The following is a 19,566-nucleotide window of genomic DNA, read 5'->3' as shown; positions in this document are numbered from 1 at the left end:
GCTTCCTTTTTGACTTTTAAACATTAGTCTTCTCAGCCAGGTGCTGGTGGCTCCTGCCTATAATCCTATCTATTCAGGAGGCTGAGATCTGAGGATCATGGTTCAAAGCCAGCCTGGGCAGGAACATCTGTGAGTCTCTTATCTCCAATAAAGCACCAGAGAACTAGAAATGGTGCTGTGGCTCAAGGTACCCCTTGAGTGCTAGCCTTGAGCTAAAGAGCTCAGGGACAGGGCCCAGGCTCAGAGTTCAAGCCCTGTGACTGACAAGAAAAAAAAAAGTTCATGAGACTCTTATTTCCAATTAACTACCAAAAAGCCTAAAGTGGAGCTGTGGCTCAAGTGGTAGAGTGCCAGCCTTAAGTGGAAAAAGCTAAGGGAGAGAGTCTAGGCTCTGAATCCAAGCCCTAGTACCAGTACACACATGTGTGTGTGCACAAACACATACCAATGGCTACTAAACACATCTAATATGGGGCTGGTGGTGTAACTCAGTAATGGAGAATGTGCTTACCATGCTTGAGGCCAGAGTGCTGTTCCAACCCCAGATATATGAAAAGTAAATACACTTAGCTTCATAGTTGAATGATGTTCATATTTATTGTCAACAATATAAAACAAGCTATAACAAAAAACTGCAATTTAACAGGAACAGATACTGGTGCAGTTTTTTTTTTTTTCCTGGATACGGGTATGCACTCAAATCAGAAGACCTAAGATTAAACAAAGACTGTACTGTCAAGAACCAATCAAGGACTACATTTTACCTATTAATAGAAAAATGTTAAAGATGAAATGAGATGCTTAAAAATACTATTGGTGCTAAGTTCATTTATGTAAACAAAACTAACGCTAAGATATTTGGACCCTAGAATACAGACGAAACATAACTTATTTAAAATTTTACATCAATAAAATTTGTTTTATCAGTCACTGTATTTGTACTACAATTACACACTTGTTGCTTCTATACAATGAAAAGGCAACAGGTATCACCAACAACGCAATAAATTAGATCTAATGAGACTTCAAAGTAACTGTTCCACTTGAACTAAGAAAATTCAATCCAGGATTAAAAACATCAGTTGATTTCAAAACCAGCTTTTTTTTTTTCCCTCGTGTCATACAGTCTTACAAAATGAAATCCTCACTTGACACTTTGCACCTAAAAATTGCAATTCATGCCTTCACCATCCTTTTTCTGAAACTTAAAATTTGTAGAAACTGAAAAAAAAAACCTCGATGCAATTTTACTTACAATTCTGAGCCTGCAACCTGATTCCTGCTTTGACACAAAACATACTCCTCCTCAGTGTACCCCATCAGCACAAAGACCCCTTTCTTCCTTGCTCTCCATTCCTTTGCCCTGAAGGCATTTCTGGATTGCTCAATACATGGTCTTTGGCTGCCTCAACAGTCAGGACACCTCTGACCATTCACACTGATCACTCTTCTCCTCCTTCTTTTCTATGGCTAATAGCACTTTCCTGCTTTTTTTCTATTGTTGGATCTCCACACTTGGTGCTGTCATCTGGAGGGCAAAGTCGATTTCGGCTTCGAGCTCCTGGTTGGTAAAGCTGCATTGCTGGACGATCCTGAAGTAAAACAAAACAGGACAACAAGGCTACTTAGCTACTTAGTTCAAGCCCAAGTACTGGCACCAAAATCAGAAAGAAAAGACACTGGGTTCAATCTTTAGTACTACAAAAGAAAAGAGAGAAACCAGCAAAAACAGAGACTTTCTATCATTGAAGTATTTAAGTATTAAATGCTTCATATTTTTAAGTATATCCAGGATTTGCATGAGAATAACCCAGTAGAGGTAGGGATAAAGTAGAGCAGAAAGCAAGCAAGCTGGTAATGAGTTGATAATTATTCAAGTCTGGTGATGAGACTGGGAGTGTATTATATCACAGTCTACTCCTGCAACTTTAGTGAATGCCTGAAATTCCTTTATTTTGTGTGGGTCCTGGGGCTTCAACTCTGGGCCTGAGTGCTGTTCCTGAGCTTTTGTGCTCAAGACTAGTGCTCTACCATTTGAGCCACAGCTCTACTTCTGTTTTTTTGTGGTTAAATGGAGATATGAGTCTCACAGACTTTCCTGCTTCAAAACTCGATCCTAAGATCTCAGCCTCCTGAGTAGCTAGGATTACAGGCATGGAGCCACTGGTGCCTGGTACAAATGCCTGAAATTCTACAGTCAACAAAAGAACCCAGCCAAGATAGAAAAAAAAAAGCCAGTTGATTTTTCAAGTTCCTCTTTTAAAAATTCTGTAATAGCTATTGGGAACATAGCTCAGTAGGAGAATGCTTACTAGACCCTGGGTTCAAGTCTCAGTACAGAAGGATGGAGAAAATCAATGCAGGCAGGACAGTGAGCAAGCTTAAGATTTTTTACAATAAATTGTGATCTAGACCTTCCCTTTACACTTGCAGAAAGAGGGAAAAAATCCCCAAGAAAATGAACAAATTTAACATAAAGCAGCACCTTGTTTCTTATCCGATCTCTCTTAACCACTTCCTCTTTCTTTTCGTTTTTTTCTGAGCTGCTTAGTGATTCAGTACTTTCAACCTTCTTTCCTTTATCCCGAAGTGCTTCTCTCTCTTTTCTAAGCTCTTCTTCTTTTCTTTTGAAAGACTTCTCTTTCTCATAGCGTTCCTTTTGTCTACGGCGCTCCTCTTCTTGACGCTTCAGTCTCTCTCTTTCTCGGTGCATGCGCTCCTGTTCTCGTTCATAATCTCGGTCCCTGTAGTCTCTGCAACTCTCCTCTTCAAGTCTGTGAGAGGAACAAAGCTGACCCCTTGAACATCATGTGACCACAAATGCAGAAACACTGTGCCACTCACTTAGCCACTGCAACGAGCAGAGTAAAAACTACTGTTTTAGTAAACAAAAGTCAAAAGTCATACACCCAAATTAACATACTAGAATATTTGGAACTCTTCCTCCTAGTCCCTCATCTTACAGTTTATTCATTTATTATTATTATTATTATTCATTTATTATTATTATTTTGGTGCTGATCCTGGAGCTTGAACTCAGAGTCTGGGCACTGTCTGTGAGCTTTGTTGCACAAGGCTAGCATTTTACCACTTGAGCTACAACTCCACTTCCACCTTTTTGGTATTTAATTGCAGATGAGTTCAAGGACTTTCCTGCTCAGGTGAGCTTCGAACCATGATTTTCAGATCTCAACCTTGTAAGTATCTAGGATTATAGGCATGAGCCATGGGGAGCCCAGCAGTTTATCTCGTTTTTAAAACTGGGTCTTACTATGTAGCCCAGGCTGGCCTTGAGCTGGTAATCTTCCTGCTTCAGATTCCCAATTATACCACAACAGGCAAACAGTCTGTCTTGATTAAGGCACACATCCAGGACATAAAATCAAAAGTAGCACATACTAATCAAACACACCCAAGAATCCTTTACAACTGACTGACCTCTTTGGCTTTTCATCTTTTAGTTCACTCTCAGGTCGTTTGGGCAGCATGCAACTCTGCCCACTGGCTCTGTCATCACTCAGATTCTCCTTGTCTAATTTTTTAGGCTTTTCTCTTTTGTCCAATTCCTTTTCATCTCCTTTTTCTGGTTTCTTGAGCAGCTTTAAAGAAAATATGTTTAATTTTATTTTGAAGAGTAGAACAGTGTCTTCTGACTCTAACAAATAATAAACTACATATTTAACATTTAGTCTCTAGAAGCCCCCTATCTCTGTAGTTAGTCTTACATTTTCAGGTGAACAACTAGTACATGAGAACAGTAAATACTAAAAAGATGCTCTAATATGAAACTACTATCTACCCAAAGGAAGTGATTTAATCACCTGTGGCAATAGGATCAAGACTCCTTTGGATTTAAATGAGACAGCATTTGTGTGTGTATGTTCCAGAGTTGGTCCACTAGCCCAGGCTTTGGAAATCATAATCTTCTTGCCTCTGCCTCCCAAGTGTTGGGATAACAGGTATGAACCACCAGGCACGGCTACAAGTTAATCTTTAAGTGAGCCAATGCATACTTCCAAGTATGCTTCTCTAGCACACCAGCATGTTTTAGATAAATAACTCTTGGGAAAATATCCCACAAATTTAAAACGCGAGGCAGCTCATTACCGTTGGACTGTCTTTGTATGTTCTTGGAATGACACCTTGGTCACCAAAGGAGAGATCCATTGCAGGAATAATTTTGCCTTGAGTCTGAGAATAACATATTTATATTGGTAGAATTATCATTAGAGATGAATAACATTATTAGTTCACATTTGATTCCTTAAACAACATAATGGTGAATTAACATCCCTATGGCATAGGAAATCTACTTAATGCCATATACATGTTCAAAAATCCCATTGTCAAATCACTGCTATAAATGCTTGAATACCCCACTAAGTGGACAGTCAGAGAGACTCTTAGGCAAAGTAGAAGAATTTTTAAGTCTCAGAATAAAGGCATCATACAAGTTCATCAGGCATCATGCAAGTTACAAAGCAAAAGGAAAAGCATTGAGATTTAAGCAGGATGTATTTCAGCACACAGACAGCCAGTGCAAGAGGGACTCTATACTGGACACAAAGAAGGCACCAATGTTAAAATGAGAACATGTGCAGGTTTCATCGAAAAGTGTTCTTATTTCTCTAATGAACATCTGTATTTGAAGGCAAGATGTTCATCATTCTAATAAGAACATGAATGAATGAATAATATGGCTGGTTCTACTTTCTGCCTTGCTGATCATTAAGAATAGCAAGTCAAATTGCTTGTAGTATGGTGAACAGAGACATTACTAGAAGTAATCAGGATGGAAAATGTCCCTCTCCCTTATATCCCTTAGTACCCATAATGAGTCCCATAGAGGCTCTGGGAACCCTCACATAAACTGCTGAATTTTCAAGGAGTAAAAGGGGACCTTGGAGCCATCTTTAACTTTGTGAGGTACTAAGTATTAGTATTTCCCCAGGAAGCAGCCAAGTTGGGATCATCCTACAAGGTTTTCCTCTTCCTACATGCAGTGCGCTAATCAGAATCTGTTGCTCACAGATTCTAAGCTAGATGCAAGAAGATAATGTGGGAGTCATGTGAGAAGGAAAGAGCACACTATGCAGGGTATATATCCCTAGTCCTCCCACAAGGCAGCCAGTTAGGACAGGCAAATAAGAAAGGGTAGACCTGATTGTCTTCTAGCTGTTTATTCTGGGTACACAGCAGAGCATCAGGAAGTCACTTGGGCCTCCTTTTAAATAAAGCTAAGAATTTAAAATAGCTCAGCTTTTCAGAAGACCCAAGTCAGTCTGAAGGCGTCAAAACTACCACCACCACCAAAAGGACTTTTTAGCTAAGACCTGTGTGTATGACATGATACTAGGTGCTCTGTATCATCATGTACTTGGTCCTTACATTTTTCTGATTCACAGCTTGTAACAGAAACCTGTGTACCTGAAGACAGTGGAAAACAAACAGATGAGGCAACTTCATGTATCAGTTATGAAGGAAAAGCTGAATTAAATCCCACATTTCACGCAAGCCTGCCTTAAGCCCTCATTTACTAGCAACTGAGAAACTAATAAACCAAGCAGTACACATTTTCAATGATTAAAACTATATCTGCACTGAGCAGTAACATCATGTAAAATACTTAAATCCTTTTAAATAATCCCAAATTTAAATAATTAAGACTCTTGCTAGAATAAAGATTTCTATTTGTATACTCCCTCTGTCTAAAGAAAATCAAAACAAAAATCTCATTTACAAAAACACAAGGTACATGCATAAAGTAATAGGTATGTGCAGTTTTCAGCAACATGCAGTCAATTTCAATTATTTTCATACCTTGATCTTTGGTTCATCCTTTATTTTTTCTCTTTCTGGAACTCTTTCTATCTTCTTTAGCTTTTCAATATCTTTCCTTTTCCGTTTTTCTTCTTCTTTCCATTTCCTTCTTTCTTCTTCTCGTTGTCGTTTTCTTTCTATTTCTCGTCTCCTTCTTTCTTCCCTCTTCTCTTCTCTCATTCTCTACAAAGAAACAGCAATACAAGTTTACAAATAAAATAATTACCAACAAAAAAATAACTAATCCCAAAGGCATGGTGTACACCCACTAAACAGGATTTTTCTTCCTATTTTCTGCAACCTCTTTAACCCCTATCCCACTCAGAAAAGGAAAGAGAGTGAAGTCTAGGACTTTCTGGAATCAGTCTTCCACTGTTGCCCTGCTATATTTCCTGAGGCTTTCAGAAGGTAAAGAGTGTCTTTGGGACAAACAAAGGACTCTCTAGGTTTGCACAGTGAATTGTTGGTTCCACAACCAGCTTGAAGGAAAGGGCAAAAGAGTGAGATTAAGGAACCAAGTCTTTAAAGAATAATTGTGGGAAAAAAGCCCAGGTATTTCTCCTACAGGATCACAAAGCTCTTATAATACTAATAGAAAATGAATTAATAAAGAATTACAAAAACTGTAAAAACAGAACATTTTACCTGCTTGTTTTTCAGAAAGCTCAAAAGTGGCGTTGTTCTTTTGGCTACATAAATATAAACAGATTATTAATAATGCTTAGGAACTCCTGAAAAGGATTCCATTTTCTGATATTCCCTGCCACCCACCCAAGACCAGAAAACTACACCCCTTAGGCAGAAGTACACAAAGGTATTATTCAAAGTAAGTGTTTTACAGTATTCCATTTTAATAATACATGCTGAAAACAGTTTTGAAAAAAGTGAGGAAATTCCCATTAAATAGTTTGGGGGAGTAATTTCCAGTTGGTGAGAATTAAGTACAAGGACATTCTTTTGTTTTACTAGTAATAGTGTAAATTTGTTCATCTGTAAAGGAATTGTGGGAAATGGCCTATTATATCCAATCTTTTGACCTCATATTTCTACTTCTGCAAATTTATTTTAAGGAAGTTGCCAGATATGGGCTTACTGAGTACATTCATTAATAAAATTTGAGGTTTGGGTTTTTATTTTTTGGTGTGGGTCCTGGGGCTTGAACTTAAGGCCTGGGTGCTGTCCATGAGCTTTTGTGCTGAAAGCTAGCACTCTACACTTAAGCCACAGCTCCACATCTGGCTTTTTTGGTGGTTATTTGGACAAGCATCTCTCCGGCTTTCCTGACTCAGCTGGTTTCAAACCACAATCCTCAGATCTCCTGAGTAGCTAGGATTAAAGGTGTGAGCCACTAGCACCTGGCCAAAATTTGAGTTGTTGGGTTTTTTTGGTCAGTCCTGGGCACCGTCCCAGTGCTCCTTTTTGTTTGAGGCTAGTGCTCTACCACTTGAGCCATGGTACCACTTCTGGCTTTTACTGTGGTTAATGAAGAGATAAGCTTCATAAGGGTTTTTCTGCCTTGGCTGACTTCAAACCACAATCCTCAGATCTCAGCCTCCTGAGTAGCTAGGGTTACAGATGTGAGCTACCAGCGCCTGGCAAAACTCAAGCTTTAAAAGAATATTTAAAGCTGGCACCAGTGGCTCCCACCTGTAATCCTAGCTACTCAGGAGGCTTAGATCTGAGGATCATGGTTCAAAGCCAGCCCAGGCAGGAAAGTCTGTGAGACTCATCTCCAATTAACCACCAGAAAACCGTAAGTGGCACTGTGGCTCAGGTGGTAGAGAGCTTGCCTTGAGTTGAAGAGCTTAAGGACAGCACCCAGGCCCAGAGTTCAAGCTCCATGACACACACACACTCTCTCCCCCCCCCCTATATAATATATATATATATATATATTTAATTTTCAACATTCTAAGCAATGTGATAAGCATCATAGTCATCTTTTTAAGTTTTTTTTGTACCAGTGCTGGGGCTTGTGCTCTACCACTTGAGACAGCTCCACTTCTGGCTTTTTGGGGGTAGTTTATTGGCTTTTCTGGCTCTGAACCTGGATCCTCAGATCTCAGCCTCCTGAGTAGCTAGGATTACAGGTATGAGCCACTAGCACCTGGCTAATTCATCCCATCTTATCAGTGCATTCTCATAATCCTGTATTACCATATTATCATATGCATCTTTGAGTACAAGGAACTATCAGACAAGGGGTGACATCCTTAAGATCAAAGAGCTGACAAAGTGAGCGAAGTAGGAGATAGACAAGTATTCTGATAAAGCTATCACTCTAATTCCTTTGCCTACTTACCTATTAATTCTCTGTTTTTGGCTTCTATTTCCTCTAGCAATGTCTCTGGAGTGGATGTCATTTTCTCATCTGTGGCATAACTCTCCAAAAATTTTCTGTAGTCTGGATCTAAATAATCATTTAAGAAGCCAGAAAAGAGACTTTAAACAAAAAAAAAAAAAAAAAAACCTATTACCTAGGATACTTATTTGTCAAAGAAGGTACTTTTTTTTTTTTTTTACTTCATAGGAGACTGAAACAAAACAAGCCACTCATACAAGATACACTATTTTGGACATAATTGGTCACTTAATCTTCAAACTCTTATTATTGATATGTACTATGGGAGTCTGATGTTAACACAGGGTTAGGAAAAAATGAGTCATCACACATTAGAAGATATCTAACAGGAAAAAAAAAGATATCTAACAGGATGTTATAGATTCTTTTTAAAAGTCACCATTCCAGGGGCTGGGGAAATGGCTCAGTGGTAGAGCGCTTGCCTTGCATGCCTGAGGCCCTGGGTTTGATTCCTCAGCACCACATAAGCAAAAAGAAAAAAGCCGGAGTGGCGCTGTGGCTCAAGTGGTAGAGCACTAGCCTTGAGCTGAAGAGCTGAGGGACAGTGCCCAGGCCCAGAGTTCAGGCCCCACGTCCGGACCCAAAAAAACAGTCACCATTCCAGGGCTGAAGGCAAAACTTAGCAGTAGAGCACCTGACTAGTAAGCACAAGGCCCTGAGTTCAAACCCCAGTAGTACCAAGCCATTGATCCAGGGCTAGGGTATAGCTCAGGGGTAGACTACCTGCTTAGTTAGCATGCAAGAGGCTCTTGGTTCCAACCCCCAGTACCACAGATGAGGGAGATGGGGAGGTAGGGAGGGAGAGAGGGAGGAAAGAAAGAAGGGAAGAAAAGAAAGAAAAGAGGGAGGGGAAGGAAAAGAACAGAGGAAAGGAATGGATGAAAGGGAAGGAAAAGGAAGGGAGGGAAGGAAAAATGAAGAGAAAGAAAGGAGGAAAAGGAAAGAATGGAGGAAAGGGAAGGGAAAGAGGAAGAAGGAAGGGGAAAATAAGGGAGGAAAGGAGGGAAGAAGGAATTAAAAGACAGAGGGTAAGGAAGGAAAAGGTAAAAAAGGGAAGGAAGGAATAGAAAGGAGGGAAAGGAAGAAAGAAGAAAGAAGGGGAGGGGAAGAAGAAGGGAGAAAAGGGAAGGGAGAGTTAGGAAGGGAGTGAAGGAGGATGGAAGGAAAGGTTCCTGCTTCTATTAATAGAGAGCCACACATATGAAGAACTGAAAAGACTAGCTATGAAACTTTCAGAGAGTATTAGGCATAGCAAAGAAGGAATTTCTTTGTTTAATAACTTTTTTATTGAGATTTATTGAGATTTCACAGTATTGTGGGATAGTGATTCTTAAAATCACATATATTTTAACCTTCACAAGGTAAATTGTCCTTATCATGGTCTATAATGTTTGTGAATTCTACGAGCTTTGACAATACAGCTATTTCTTCCATATCAGGTGATATGTACATTTCTTTCCTTTTGCTTAGTGTAAGCTGTTCCCTCTTTCCCTCTCATTCCTTCCCTCCCACTGCTGCCTTTGAGTTGCTTAGTTCATTTTCATCAATGTCCAGTGCAGCTGATAGGCCTCTCTGTTGTCTGTTTCCCGTTTCCCTCTGATTCTGTGTCTTCCTCCTAGCTTCGCTCAGATGTGCACACACATATATATATATACCATATATGTGGTCAAGAGCATGGAGTCATTTAGATATGATACGACAAATTGAGTAGAGGTCCTTTTTTTCTTGAGTCCTGCTTACTTTGTCATATCTCCTTGCATCAAACAAGCAACTTCTATATGGGTACACTTCACTCTAAGTAAACTCAACATTGCAAAATGGGTTGTTTCACAAGATAAAGGGACAGAGGGAAGTCCTAGATAAGTGGCACTGGAGATAATGGTAATCCCTGGAGATCTCTTCTAGACACTTCTGTCAATAGAGGGAAATACATCTGAGTTGTTCTGTCGCTTGTTGTTGAATATGTCACCTGATCTAGTCTTCTGTATCTCAGTCTGTGATATCAACAATAACCAGCTGTGTTAATGGGTCTTTATTGTTTAATAAAATAGCCATTGTAGAAGTGATGGAAATTCAACCAGGTGATTCTAAAATATATCAAATGTTGAGACTAAATCCTTCTCCAATATAACAAAAGTTATACACCAGTTAATAGACATAATGTTACAGGGATTTCAAAATCTGGAGCTGGTTTTACCTTAATGCAAATTATTCCAGTTTCTCTGTTCCTGTATTTCTGTTCAGACAAAATACTGTATGCAGTTAATTTAACTATATATTCAAAGCCTAGAAAATAGGACTTGGCAATTCAACTACTTTATCTGAAATTACTTGGGTATGGGAATTTTTCCATCACAGCTCAAACCTTCCCTTTAGAAAGGGAATAGAAATTAAAAAAAAAAAATCACCTAAATAATCCTAACAAAGGTAAGGAACAATTGTTATACTTTGGAACATCTGGTTTCCCCCATCATTTTCTACTCAATAAACCCATGAAGATTTACTATCCAACAGTCAGTGGCAAAGGAATGAAATGCCACTAGCTAATTAAGCAGGATCTCTTTTCAGGGAATATGCCTTCATTCTAATAATCAAGCAAAGCTTTCCTTAGAATATTTTCTAAATTCAATACTAGGGTCCAATTGGCTCTCACAGAGGCATTATTTTTTTTAAAAAAACAAACAAACATGGGGCTGGGGGAGGCTGGGAAGGGATGGGAAGGGGAAACAAAGGAGGAGGCTACAATGCTTGATAAGAAATATACTCATTATCTTGCCCATCTAATTGTAACCCTTCTGTACAGTATTTTCACAATAAAAAATAAATAAAAATTAAAAAAAAAAACATGGCAATAGAGTTATACTGTACCATCATCAATAGTCCCAACTTTGGTATCTCTTTTCTTAGTCTTCCTTTTTGCAGCTTTTTGAAAAGGTGCAAATTCTACTATAGCAGGATATTCCTGACCTGTTTAGAAAAAAAAAAAATCACACTTGCTTTAACAAAGAAAATGTTGGTAGTGGATAGCAGGGGGTCAAACTACTGTTTTTTAGGCTACTTTAGGTAACAATCATTTGATTGCCCCAACTTTTTTTTTTTTTGGAGGTCGTGGGGCTTGAACTCTGGGCTTGGGCACTGTCCCTGAGCTCTTCAGCTCAAGGTGAGCGCTCTACCACTTGAGCCACAGTGCCACTTCTGATTTTCTAGTGGTTAATTGGAGATGAGAGTCTCGGGACTTTCCTGCCCAGGCTGGCTTTGAACTTCGATCCTTAGATCTCAGCCTCCAGAGTAGCTAGGATTACAGGCGTGAGCCATCTGCCCCCAGTCTGCCCCACCTTTTTTTATTGGTCATGGAGCTTGAACTCAGGACCTGGGCACACACCCTGAACTTTTTGCTCAAGGCTAGTGCTCTACCACTTCAAGCCACAGCAACACTTCTGATAACAATCATTGAATGGAGTCTCCAAAATGGCACAGATCATACTGGTACAACTATAGTCAACATGTTTCTAAAGAGCTCTACACTCACACTGATTATCAGCAAGCTGATATAAGTGGCACATGCCTGTAGTCTTAACTGCAGGAATGGCTGAGGCAGGATGATTGCCTGAATCTAAGAGATTGAGGCCTGCCTGTACAACAGAACCAGACTCTTGTTTTAAACAAACAATAAATAATGCTTGGTAGGAAAGAAACATACTCTAAATTTAGATTCCACTTCTAAAATGTGATGTGTGTGTGTGTGAGAGAGATGATATTATTGGGGTTTGAACTCTGGGTCTTGAGGTTGCTAGGCAAGGCCCTCTTCCACTTGAGAAACATTCTTAGCCCTGACATTTTACTTTGTGAAAAGAAATACTAGAAGTTAATTCTCATAAATACATTATAGCCAGACACAGTGGCTCATGCCTATAGTCCCAGCTACTTGGGAGGTAGAAATCATAAGGATGGAAAATCAAGGCTAGCCTTGGCAAAAAAAATGGTGAGACTTTCATGTCAACCAATAAGCTGGGCCTGGTGGCATGTACCTGTCATCCCAGCTATGCAAAAGGCATAAAAGGCCAGCCCTGGTGAAAATGTAAGACTCTATCTGAAAATAAAAAAGGACTCAAAAGGTAGAGTGAGGTAGGTGCTGGTGGCTCATGCCTGTAATCCTTGCTACTCAGGAGGCTGAGACCTGAGGATCATAGTTCATAGCCAGCCTGGGCAGGAAAGTCTATGAGACTCTTATCTCTAATCAACCACCAGAAAAGCAGAAGTGGCGCTGTAGCTCAAATGGTAGAGTACTAGCCTTGAGCTGTAGAGCTGAGGGACCGTGCCCAGACCCACAGTTCAAGCCCCAAGACTGACAAAAAAAAAAAAAACAACCAAAAACCCAGCACAAGGTTCTGTCTGAGTTCAAAACACAATGCTACAAAAAACCCAAACAAACAAAATAACAACAACCTGAAAGAACAAAAAGACTAAAATATCTAGAATGTGCTAATCTGAAGAAATACATAAAAGGTGATTAGTGGTAGCCCAGAGTTGGAGCTGGAAAATGGAAGTGACAACTAATAAGTATGGGATTCTCAGGGCTGGGAAGGTGGCTCAGTGGTAGAGCGCTTGCCTTGCATGCCTGAGGCCTTGGGTTCGATTCCTCAGCACCACATAAGAAAAAAGAAAAAAGCCGGAAGTGGTGCTGTGGCTCAGGTGGTAGAGCGCTAGCCTTGAGCTGAAGAGCTGAGGGACAATGCCCAGGCCCAGAGTTCAGGCCCCACGACCGGACCCCCCCCCCAAAAAAAAAGTATGGGATTCTCTTTGGGGTGATATTATAAAACTAGATTATGGTGATGTTTACACAACTATGAATGTTTTTTTTAATCCCAAACTGTACATTTAAAAGAGTTAATTTTGGGCTGAGAATGTGGCTTAGAGGTAGAATGCTTGGCTAGCACCACATAAACAGAGAAAGCTGGAAGGGGTGCTGTAGCTCAAGTGGTAGAGTGCTAGCCTTGAGCAAAAAGAGCATTAGGGACAGTGCTCAGGCCCTGAGTTCAAGCCCCAGAACTGGCAAAATAAAAGAATTTTGGCTGGGTGCTGGTGGCTCAAACCTGTAATCCTAGCTACTAAGGAAGATGAGACCTGGAGAATCTCAGTTGGAAGCCTGCCCAGAAAGCAAAGTCCATGAAATTCTACTTCCAAACTGAAAAAAGCTGGGATGGAGGCCTGGTTCAAGTGGTAGAGTACCAGCTGTGACTTAAAAAAAATTCTGAGAATTCAAGGCCCCAAGTTAAAGCTTGGTACTGTCACCAAAAAAAAAAAAAAAATTAAGCTAAGGATGCAGCTCAGTAGTAGACTCTTGCCCAATTCCCCAACAACAACAACAACAACAACAACAACAACAACAACAACACACACACACACACACACACACACACACACACACACACACACACACACACACACACACACGGCAACAGACTGGATTATACAGAAATGAAAAATCTTGTTCGTTAAGAAATAGTAGTTGTCTAAACATTACCTAATAAGGACATAAAGTACTGAAAATATAGTTAAGTCTAGGAGAACAAGACAATAAAAGCAATAAATCAATAAGATTACTTATATTGTGTAAGGGATAAAAAATGCAAAAAGTAAACACACCTCTGATTTTATGACTTAGTAACTAGGAAACCATTGCTACCTACTGGAATTTTAAACGTGGAAATAGTAAAATAACTGGTTTGAGAGGAACTAAACCTGGGGTTATAGGTATAGCTCTGTAGTAGAGGGCAAATAACATTCAAGAGGCCCTACACTCAATCCCTAGACATCCCAAAAGTTGGACAAACAGCTGGCAATCTTTTAGCTTTTAATGGCACACTCCCTAACCAAGAGTTAATTTTGACCTCACAGAACTAATTACTGAGAAAACAAACCAAAACAAAAAAAGCACACCTACCAGACATTCTCTGGCTAAATACTGCAGGCAGCAGATATTAAATAGTGAGTTAAAATAGAAATTTTTAGCCTGGCACTGGTGACTCATGCCTGCAATCCTAGCTACTCAGGGGGTGGAGATCTGAGGATCACAGTTGGAAGCCAGCCTGGGTAAGAAAGTCTCTGAGACTCTTATCTCCAATTAACCACCAGAAAACCAGAAGTGGTGCTGTGGCTTCAAGTGTAGAGTGCTAGCCTTGAGCAACAGAGCTCAAGGATGGCACCCAGGCCCTGAGTTCAAGTCCCATGACTGACAAAAATAAGTAAATAAAATAGAAATTGTTTTTCACTATAGACACATAATGGGAGATCTAGATATTGTGAGAATGTTAAACAGTATACCAACTGAGAACTGTTAGCTTAAAAGATAGGAATTAAATAATTATACCCTTGAAGCACAATGAGAAGCAAATATTTAAAACCTGCCATACAAGTTTAAAGCATTATCGGTATTGCTGCTGAAACTAAATAATCAAAAGAGCAGAGCTAATCCAGGGCCAAAAAAAAGTAACACAAGAAGAAAATAGTGGCAATTTTATTGTTTAACAAACTAAAGAAATAATGGTTTAATAAAAATACCCAAGACTGGCTGGGAATGTAGCTTTAGATAATGAGGGAAGAGGTGACATTGCTCAAAAAGAAATGTAGGGCTGGGAATGTGACTTAGTGGTAGTGTGCTTGACTAACATGCATGAAGCCCTGGGTTTGATTCCTCAGCACCACATAAACAGAGAAAGCTGGAAGTGGTGCTCTGGCTCAAGTAGTAGAGTGCTAGCCTTGAGCATTAGGAATGTGCCCTCAGGCCAAGTTCAAGCCCGAGGACTGGTAAAATAAATAACTAAATAAAATTTTAAAAAGAAGCCAGGTGCCAGTGACTCACACCTGCAATCCTAGTATTCAGGAGACTGAAATCTGAGGATCACGGTTCAAAGCCAGCCCAGGCAAGAAAGTCTGAGAGATTCTTATCTCCAATTAACCGCCAGAAAACCAGAAGTGGCATTATGGCTCAAGTGGTAGAATGCTGGCCTTGAGCTGAAGAGCTCAAGGATAGTGCCCAGGCCCAGAGGTCAAGCCCCATGACCACCACCACCAACAACAACAAAAATTAAAAAGAAATGTACTCTTTACCTGACTTAAGTAACTGTCACCCCTCTGTACATCAATTATGACAATAATTTTATTTATAAATAGCCAGTGGCTCATGCCTCTAGCCCTTTAGCTACTGAGGAGGCTGAGATCTGGGGATTGCAGTTTGAAGCCAGCCCAGACAGAAAAGTCACCATGAGACTCTTATCCCAATAAACTACTCAAAAAAGCCAGAAGTGGCACTATGGCTCAAGTGGTAGACTGCTAGCCTTGAGCACAAAGAGGCTCAGGGACCAGGCCCTGAGTTTAAGTCCCAGGACCAGCAAAAACTAAAAATTATAAAATAAAGAACAAGCTAAACATGAAAAAAAAAAACCCAACATATTGTACATTTTATTACCTAGGAGTTTTAGAAGACCTACTTAGTTACAAAGGCATGGAGCAAACATTGTGATACACAGTCTCTTAAACATAAAAGTAACAAACTACTCTTCTAGTTATACTCACCTTTATTGTCAAGGAACACATAACCATCAAAGCGATCCCTGAATAAAATAATGTCCTCTTGGTTTTTAAAGTTGATATATGCTCTGGCATACATATGAGGATAGAGACTGCAGAGAGGAAAGCAATTAGGTAAATGTATTTGCATGAGTCCAGCTGTATTACAAATATGGTCACACTAAAGGAGACTAGCTCAACAAATCAAAGGGATTATAGTAGAATAAAAGGAAGGAGACTTTTTACATTACACACACACACACACTTTTTTTTTTTTTTTTTTTTTTACCTAGTATCATTAGAAAAAAACTCAAAATAATCATGCTCAGGCATAGGTTGAAGATTTTCCTGAAGCTGCTCCTTGGTCAAAGTGGGAGGTAATCTTCGAATTACCACCTTAAGAAACAAATAAGGAAAATAAAATGAGTACAAATCAATTTTCTGTCACCTCAAAGAATTGTGGTTTCAGAATATTGGCTTTAAAATATAGAGGAAAAAAATAAACCTAGGAGCCTACATTCTTCTGAAGACGAAAGCTCTTAACTAGTCAAACATAATAGTAATGTGACTTATTCCCCTCCAATAAGACTCTTAGAAATGAGAACTTCCTGGGACAGGGAAAAAAAATCTCTGTTCTTTACCCAAAGCCCCAGAGTTCACCAAGTTGGTGAGTCATTTTCTATTACTCTACCATTTTTTTAAGGGAACTAGCAGGCTAATGCTGGACTTTTGTAGCTGCCACAATTCAGTAGTAACTCCCACTTCCAACAAATCCTAAAACAGAAACCCTGCCCATTCAGTTTAATCTATATAAAACATTCACCCAAGTTGGGCACTAGTGGCTGGTGCTTGTAATCCTAGCTACTGGGGCAGCTGAGATCTCAGGATCACAACTTGAAGCCAACCCCCATGGTGAGACCCTTATCTCCAATTATCCATCAAAGAGCCAGATGTGTCCGAGAAATGGAAATAAGAAATAAACAAAAATTAAAGTTTCTATTTCCATTGCCAAGACTGAAGAAAGACAATGATGATTCTGGGATTCACTTTGCTGCTAACTGGTTATACTACACAATTTGTTCATGTTACTATTTGTTTCTTTTTTTTTAATTGTGAAAATACCGTACAGAGGGGTTACAATTACATGAGCAAGGTAATGAGCACATTTCTTTTTTTTTTTTTTTTTTTTTTTGTCGGTCGTGGGGCTTGAACTCTGGGCCTGGGCGCTGTCCCTCAGCTCTTCAGCTCAAGGCGAGCGCTCTACCACTTGAGCTACAGCGCCACTTCCGGTTTTCTGGTGGTTTATTGGAGATAGGAGTCTCACGGTCTCTCCTGCCCGGGCTGGCTTTGAACCGCGATCCTCAGATCTCAGCCTCCTGAGTAGCTAGGATTACAGGCGTGAGCCACCAGCGCCCGGCTTATGAGCACATTTCTTATCAAGCACTGATGCCTCCTCCTTTGTTTCCCCTACCATCCCTTCCCATCCTCCCCCCCTCCCCCGCGCGCCAAAGTTGTAAAGTTCGTTTTCGACATGACCTCTTGAACATCTCATTGTTGCAATGGGTCCGCCTGTATCCCTATTTAAACGATTTGTTTTTTCCTTTCCCCTCCACAAATTATACCAACATCAAATACAGTGAAAACAGGGGTTATACCTTGGGGGAGTACTTGTTTCTTAATAAAAAGCATTTATATGGAAAAAAAAGGGGGATAAAAATTAGAATTTATGTAAAAAAAAAAAAGGTAGAAGTGGCTCAAGTGATAGAGCGCTAGCTTTGAGTACAAAAGCTGAGGGACAGTGCCCAAGACTGGCAAAAAATATTTTTCAGTCAGTGCTGTGGCTCACGTAGAGAGCCCCAGGCAAGTAAACAAGCCAAACGTGTGGAAGACCGAGGTCAAACTCCGCAACCGGTAAGAAATTCAATTCACCCACTGCTCTGAAAATTCTATGGCCTCGATCTGTCCGTCCAGACCATAATTCTTCTACACGCTCCCCCCCCCCCAACTCGCGTCCAATAATATTCCTACTACAAACTACTCCCACCCACTCCCAGGTGTCCGTCCATTCACTATTTTATAATGTCCCACTCGCACTAAACGGAATTCCTCATTCTGGGCTGAGCAAGTCGCTCGCTGCTTATCTCCCGGCGCATCAATCTCAACCGAGGGTTTGAGCCCTGTAACGTCTGGAAATCCCCCAGTCTCCCTCACCCTAACCCTAGACAGGGAGGGGATCCTCCCCCGTTTGGGGGCGATCGTTTGAGATCGGATGAAATAATTTTCATTGAGGCACAGATAGAAAGAGAATCTAGGAAAGGAAGAGGATAACCCCATTCCCAGTCATTCACCCGGCCCCACAAAGAGCGGCGAGCTCTCCACGCCCTCTCCCCGGCCATCTGCCCACCAGGTACCTTGCTCATTGCTTCTTTCCTGTCCCGATTGCGATCCTGTCGATCTTCTCCTTTACCACCTTCCCCTGAAGTCCCGCCGCCGCCGCCGCAGCCGCTGCCGCCGCCGCCGCTGCCGCTGCTGCCGCCGCCGCCGCCGGAGGCCCCCTGAGGCATTATCAGGGTGACTCGCTTCTCCTTGGGCCTGTGCTCCTTGTCTTCCTTCATGGCTACTACGACGCTTCTCAGAGCGACAGCTCAGTGTGGACAGCCGTTAAACCGGGCACCTCCGGTTCTCTGGCAGCTCGCGCCGGAGCTCCGCCCCCAACAAATGCTCCTAGTGATAAGCTGAGCCCCACGTTCCATTGGGTCCCCCGAGATCTCGCGAGATTTCAGGATGCCCAGCTTCACTAACTGGAAAGGTTTAATACCTGGTCTGTACTCCCAGTTTGCAGAATTCCCGCACCGCCCAATCCCCTAGCGGCGCAAACTCCCTCAGGGACCCGCCCCTGAGCGCGTCATTAGCAACTCCGCCATCTTGACTGGAAAAGACTCTGCTGAGGACTACAAATCATCCCAGCATACAAAGCGTCTTTTTTCTAGTCAAGAGTGCAGGAATTCTACATTTCTAAACGTCCATATTTTAAGTTAATTGTGTCTTTGGAAAAGTTAGTGTCACTTCAATGTATTTAGTTTTCCTCAAATGAACTCAGTGTTATACAAATTTTGCCTCATTAGGAGAATAAATTGTGTGTGTGTGTGTGCCCGCGCGCGCATTCTCGCGTTCGCGCGCGCACACACACACGCACACACACACACACATCTTTGCCCAGGTTGATCTCTTCATTATTCCCTTGGCTCAACAATTAAACTATACTACTGCAGTGGGAGGTATTTTATTTATTTCTTTCTTTTTTGGTGCAGGCAAGGATCTTAGACTCAGACCTTCATGTTTGCTTGGTTTGTTTGCTCAAGGATGCACTCTACTACTTGATCCAGCTCAGCTTTCCTGCTAGTTAGAGTTAGTCCTTTGGGCTTTCCTGCCTGCCCTGGTGGTTTATTTCTGTTATTTTTTATTTTTATTTTTTTGCCGGTCCTGGGGCTTGAATTCATTGCCCAGGCGCTGTCCCTGAGCTTCTTTTGCTCAAGGCTACCACTCTACCATTGGAGCCACAGCTTTTTCGTCTTTTTCTGTGATTAATTGGAGATAAGAGTCTAATGGACTTTCCCAGGTGGCCTTCAAACCACTATCCTCAGATCTCAGCCTCCTGAGTGGCTAGGATTACAGGTATGAGCCACCAGTGCCTGGTGTGCCCTGGCCTTGAATTGCCTTCCTCCAGGTCATGGCCTCCAGAGTAGCCAGGATTACAGGTGTAAGCCACCGAGAGATCTTTTCTATAATTGAATCTAAAGTGTATCTTCAGAGGC

General features: G+C 41.0%; 1 protein-coding gene across 2 annotated transcripts; it reads right to left on the bottom strand.

Moving 5' to 3' along the window:
- Window positions 1-571: 571 nt before the first annotated feature.
- On the bottom strand, window positions 572-18,471 carry Upf3b (UPF3B regulator of nonsense mediated mRNA decay). Of its 2 annotated transcripts, none has more exons than XM_042702493.1 (12): window positions 18,283-18,471; window positions 18,163-18,243; window positions 16,041-16,147; window positions 15,758-15,864; window positions 11,051-11,149; window positions 8,123-8,230; window positions 6,466-6,509; window positions 5,821-6,003; window positions 5,389-5,427; window positions 3,439-3,599; window positions 2,486-2,774; window positions 572-1,592 (listed from the first exon to the last, which is right to left on the bottom strand). In XM_042702493.1, exons 1-12 carry the CDS (start codon window positions 18,364-18,366, stop codon window positions 1,443-1,445), a joined length of 1,452 nt encoding a protein of 483 aa, XP_042558427.1. In that variant the 5' UTR covers window positions 18,367-18,471; the 3' UTR covers window positions 572-1,442. The 2 variants fall into 2 exon arrangements, with proteins under 2 accessions (XP_042558427.1, XP_042558428.1); XM_042702494.1 differs by having other exon boundaries at window positions 18,163-18,250; window positions 18,299-18,470.
- Between the last annotated feature and the right edge of the window lie 1,095 nt (window positions 18,472-19,566).

Source organism: Dipodomys spectabilis, unplaced genomic scaffold, assembly GCF_019054845.1.
Source record: "Dipodomys spectabilis isolate Male_0828 unplaced genomic scaffold, ASM1905484v1 ptg000325l, whole genome shotgun sequence".
NCBI classification, from domain to species: Eukaryota; Metazoa; Chordata; class Mammalia; order Rodentia; family Heteromyidae; genus Dipodomys; species Dipodomys spectabilis.
Note: the sequence above shows the minus strand (reverse complement) of the source record. Positions and strands in the feature narration are given on the sequence as shown.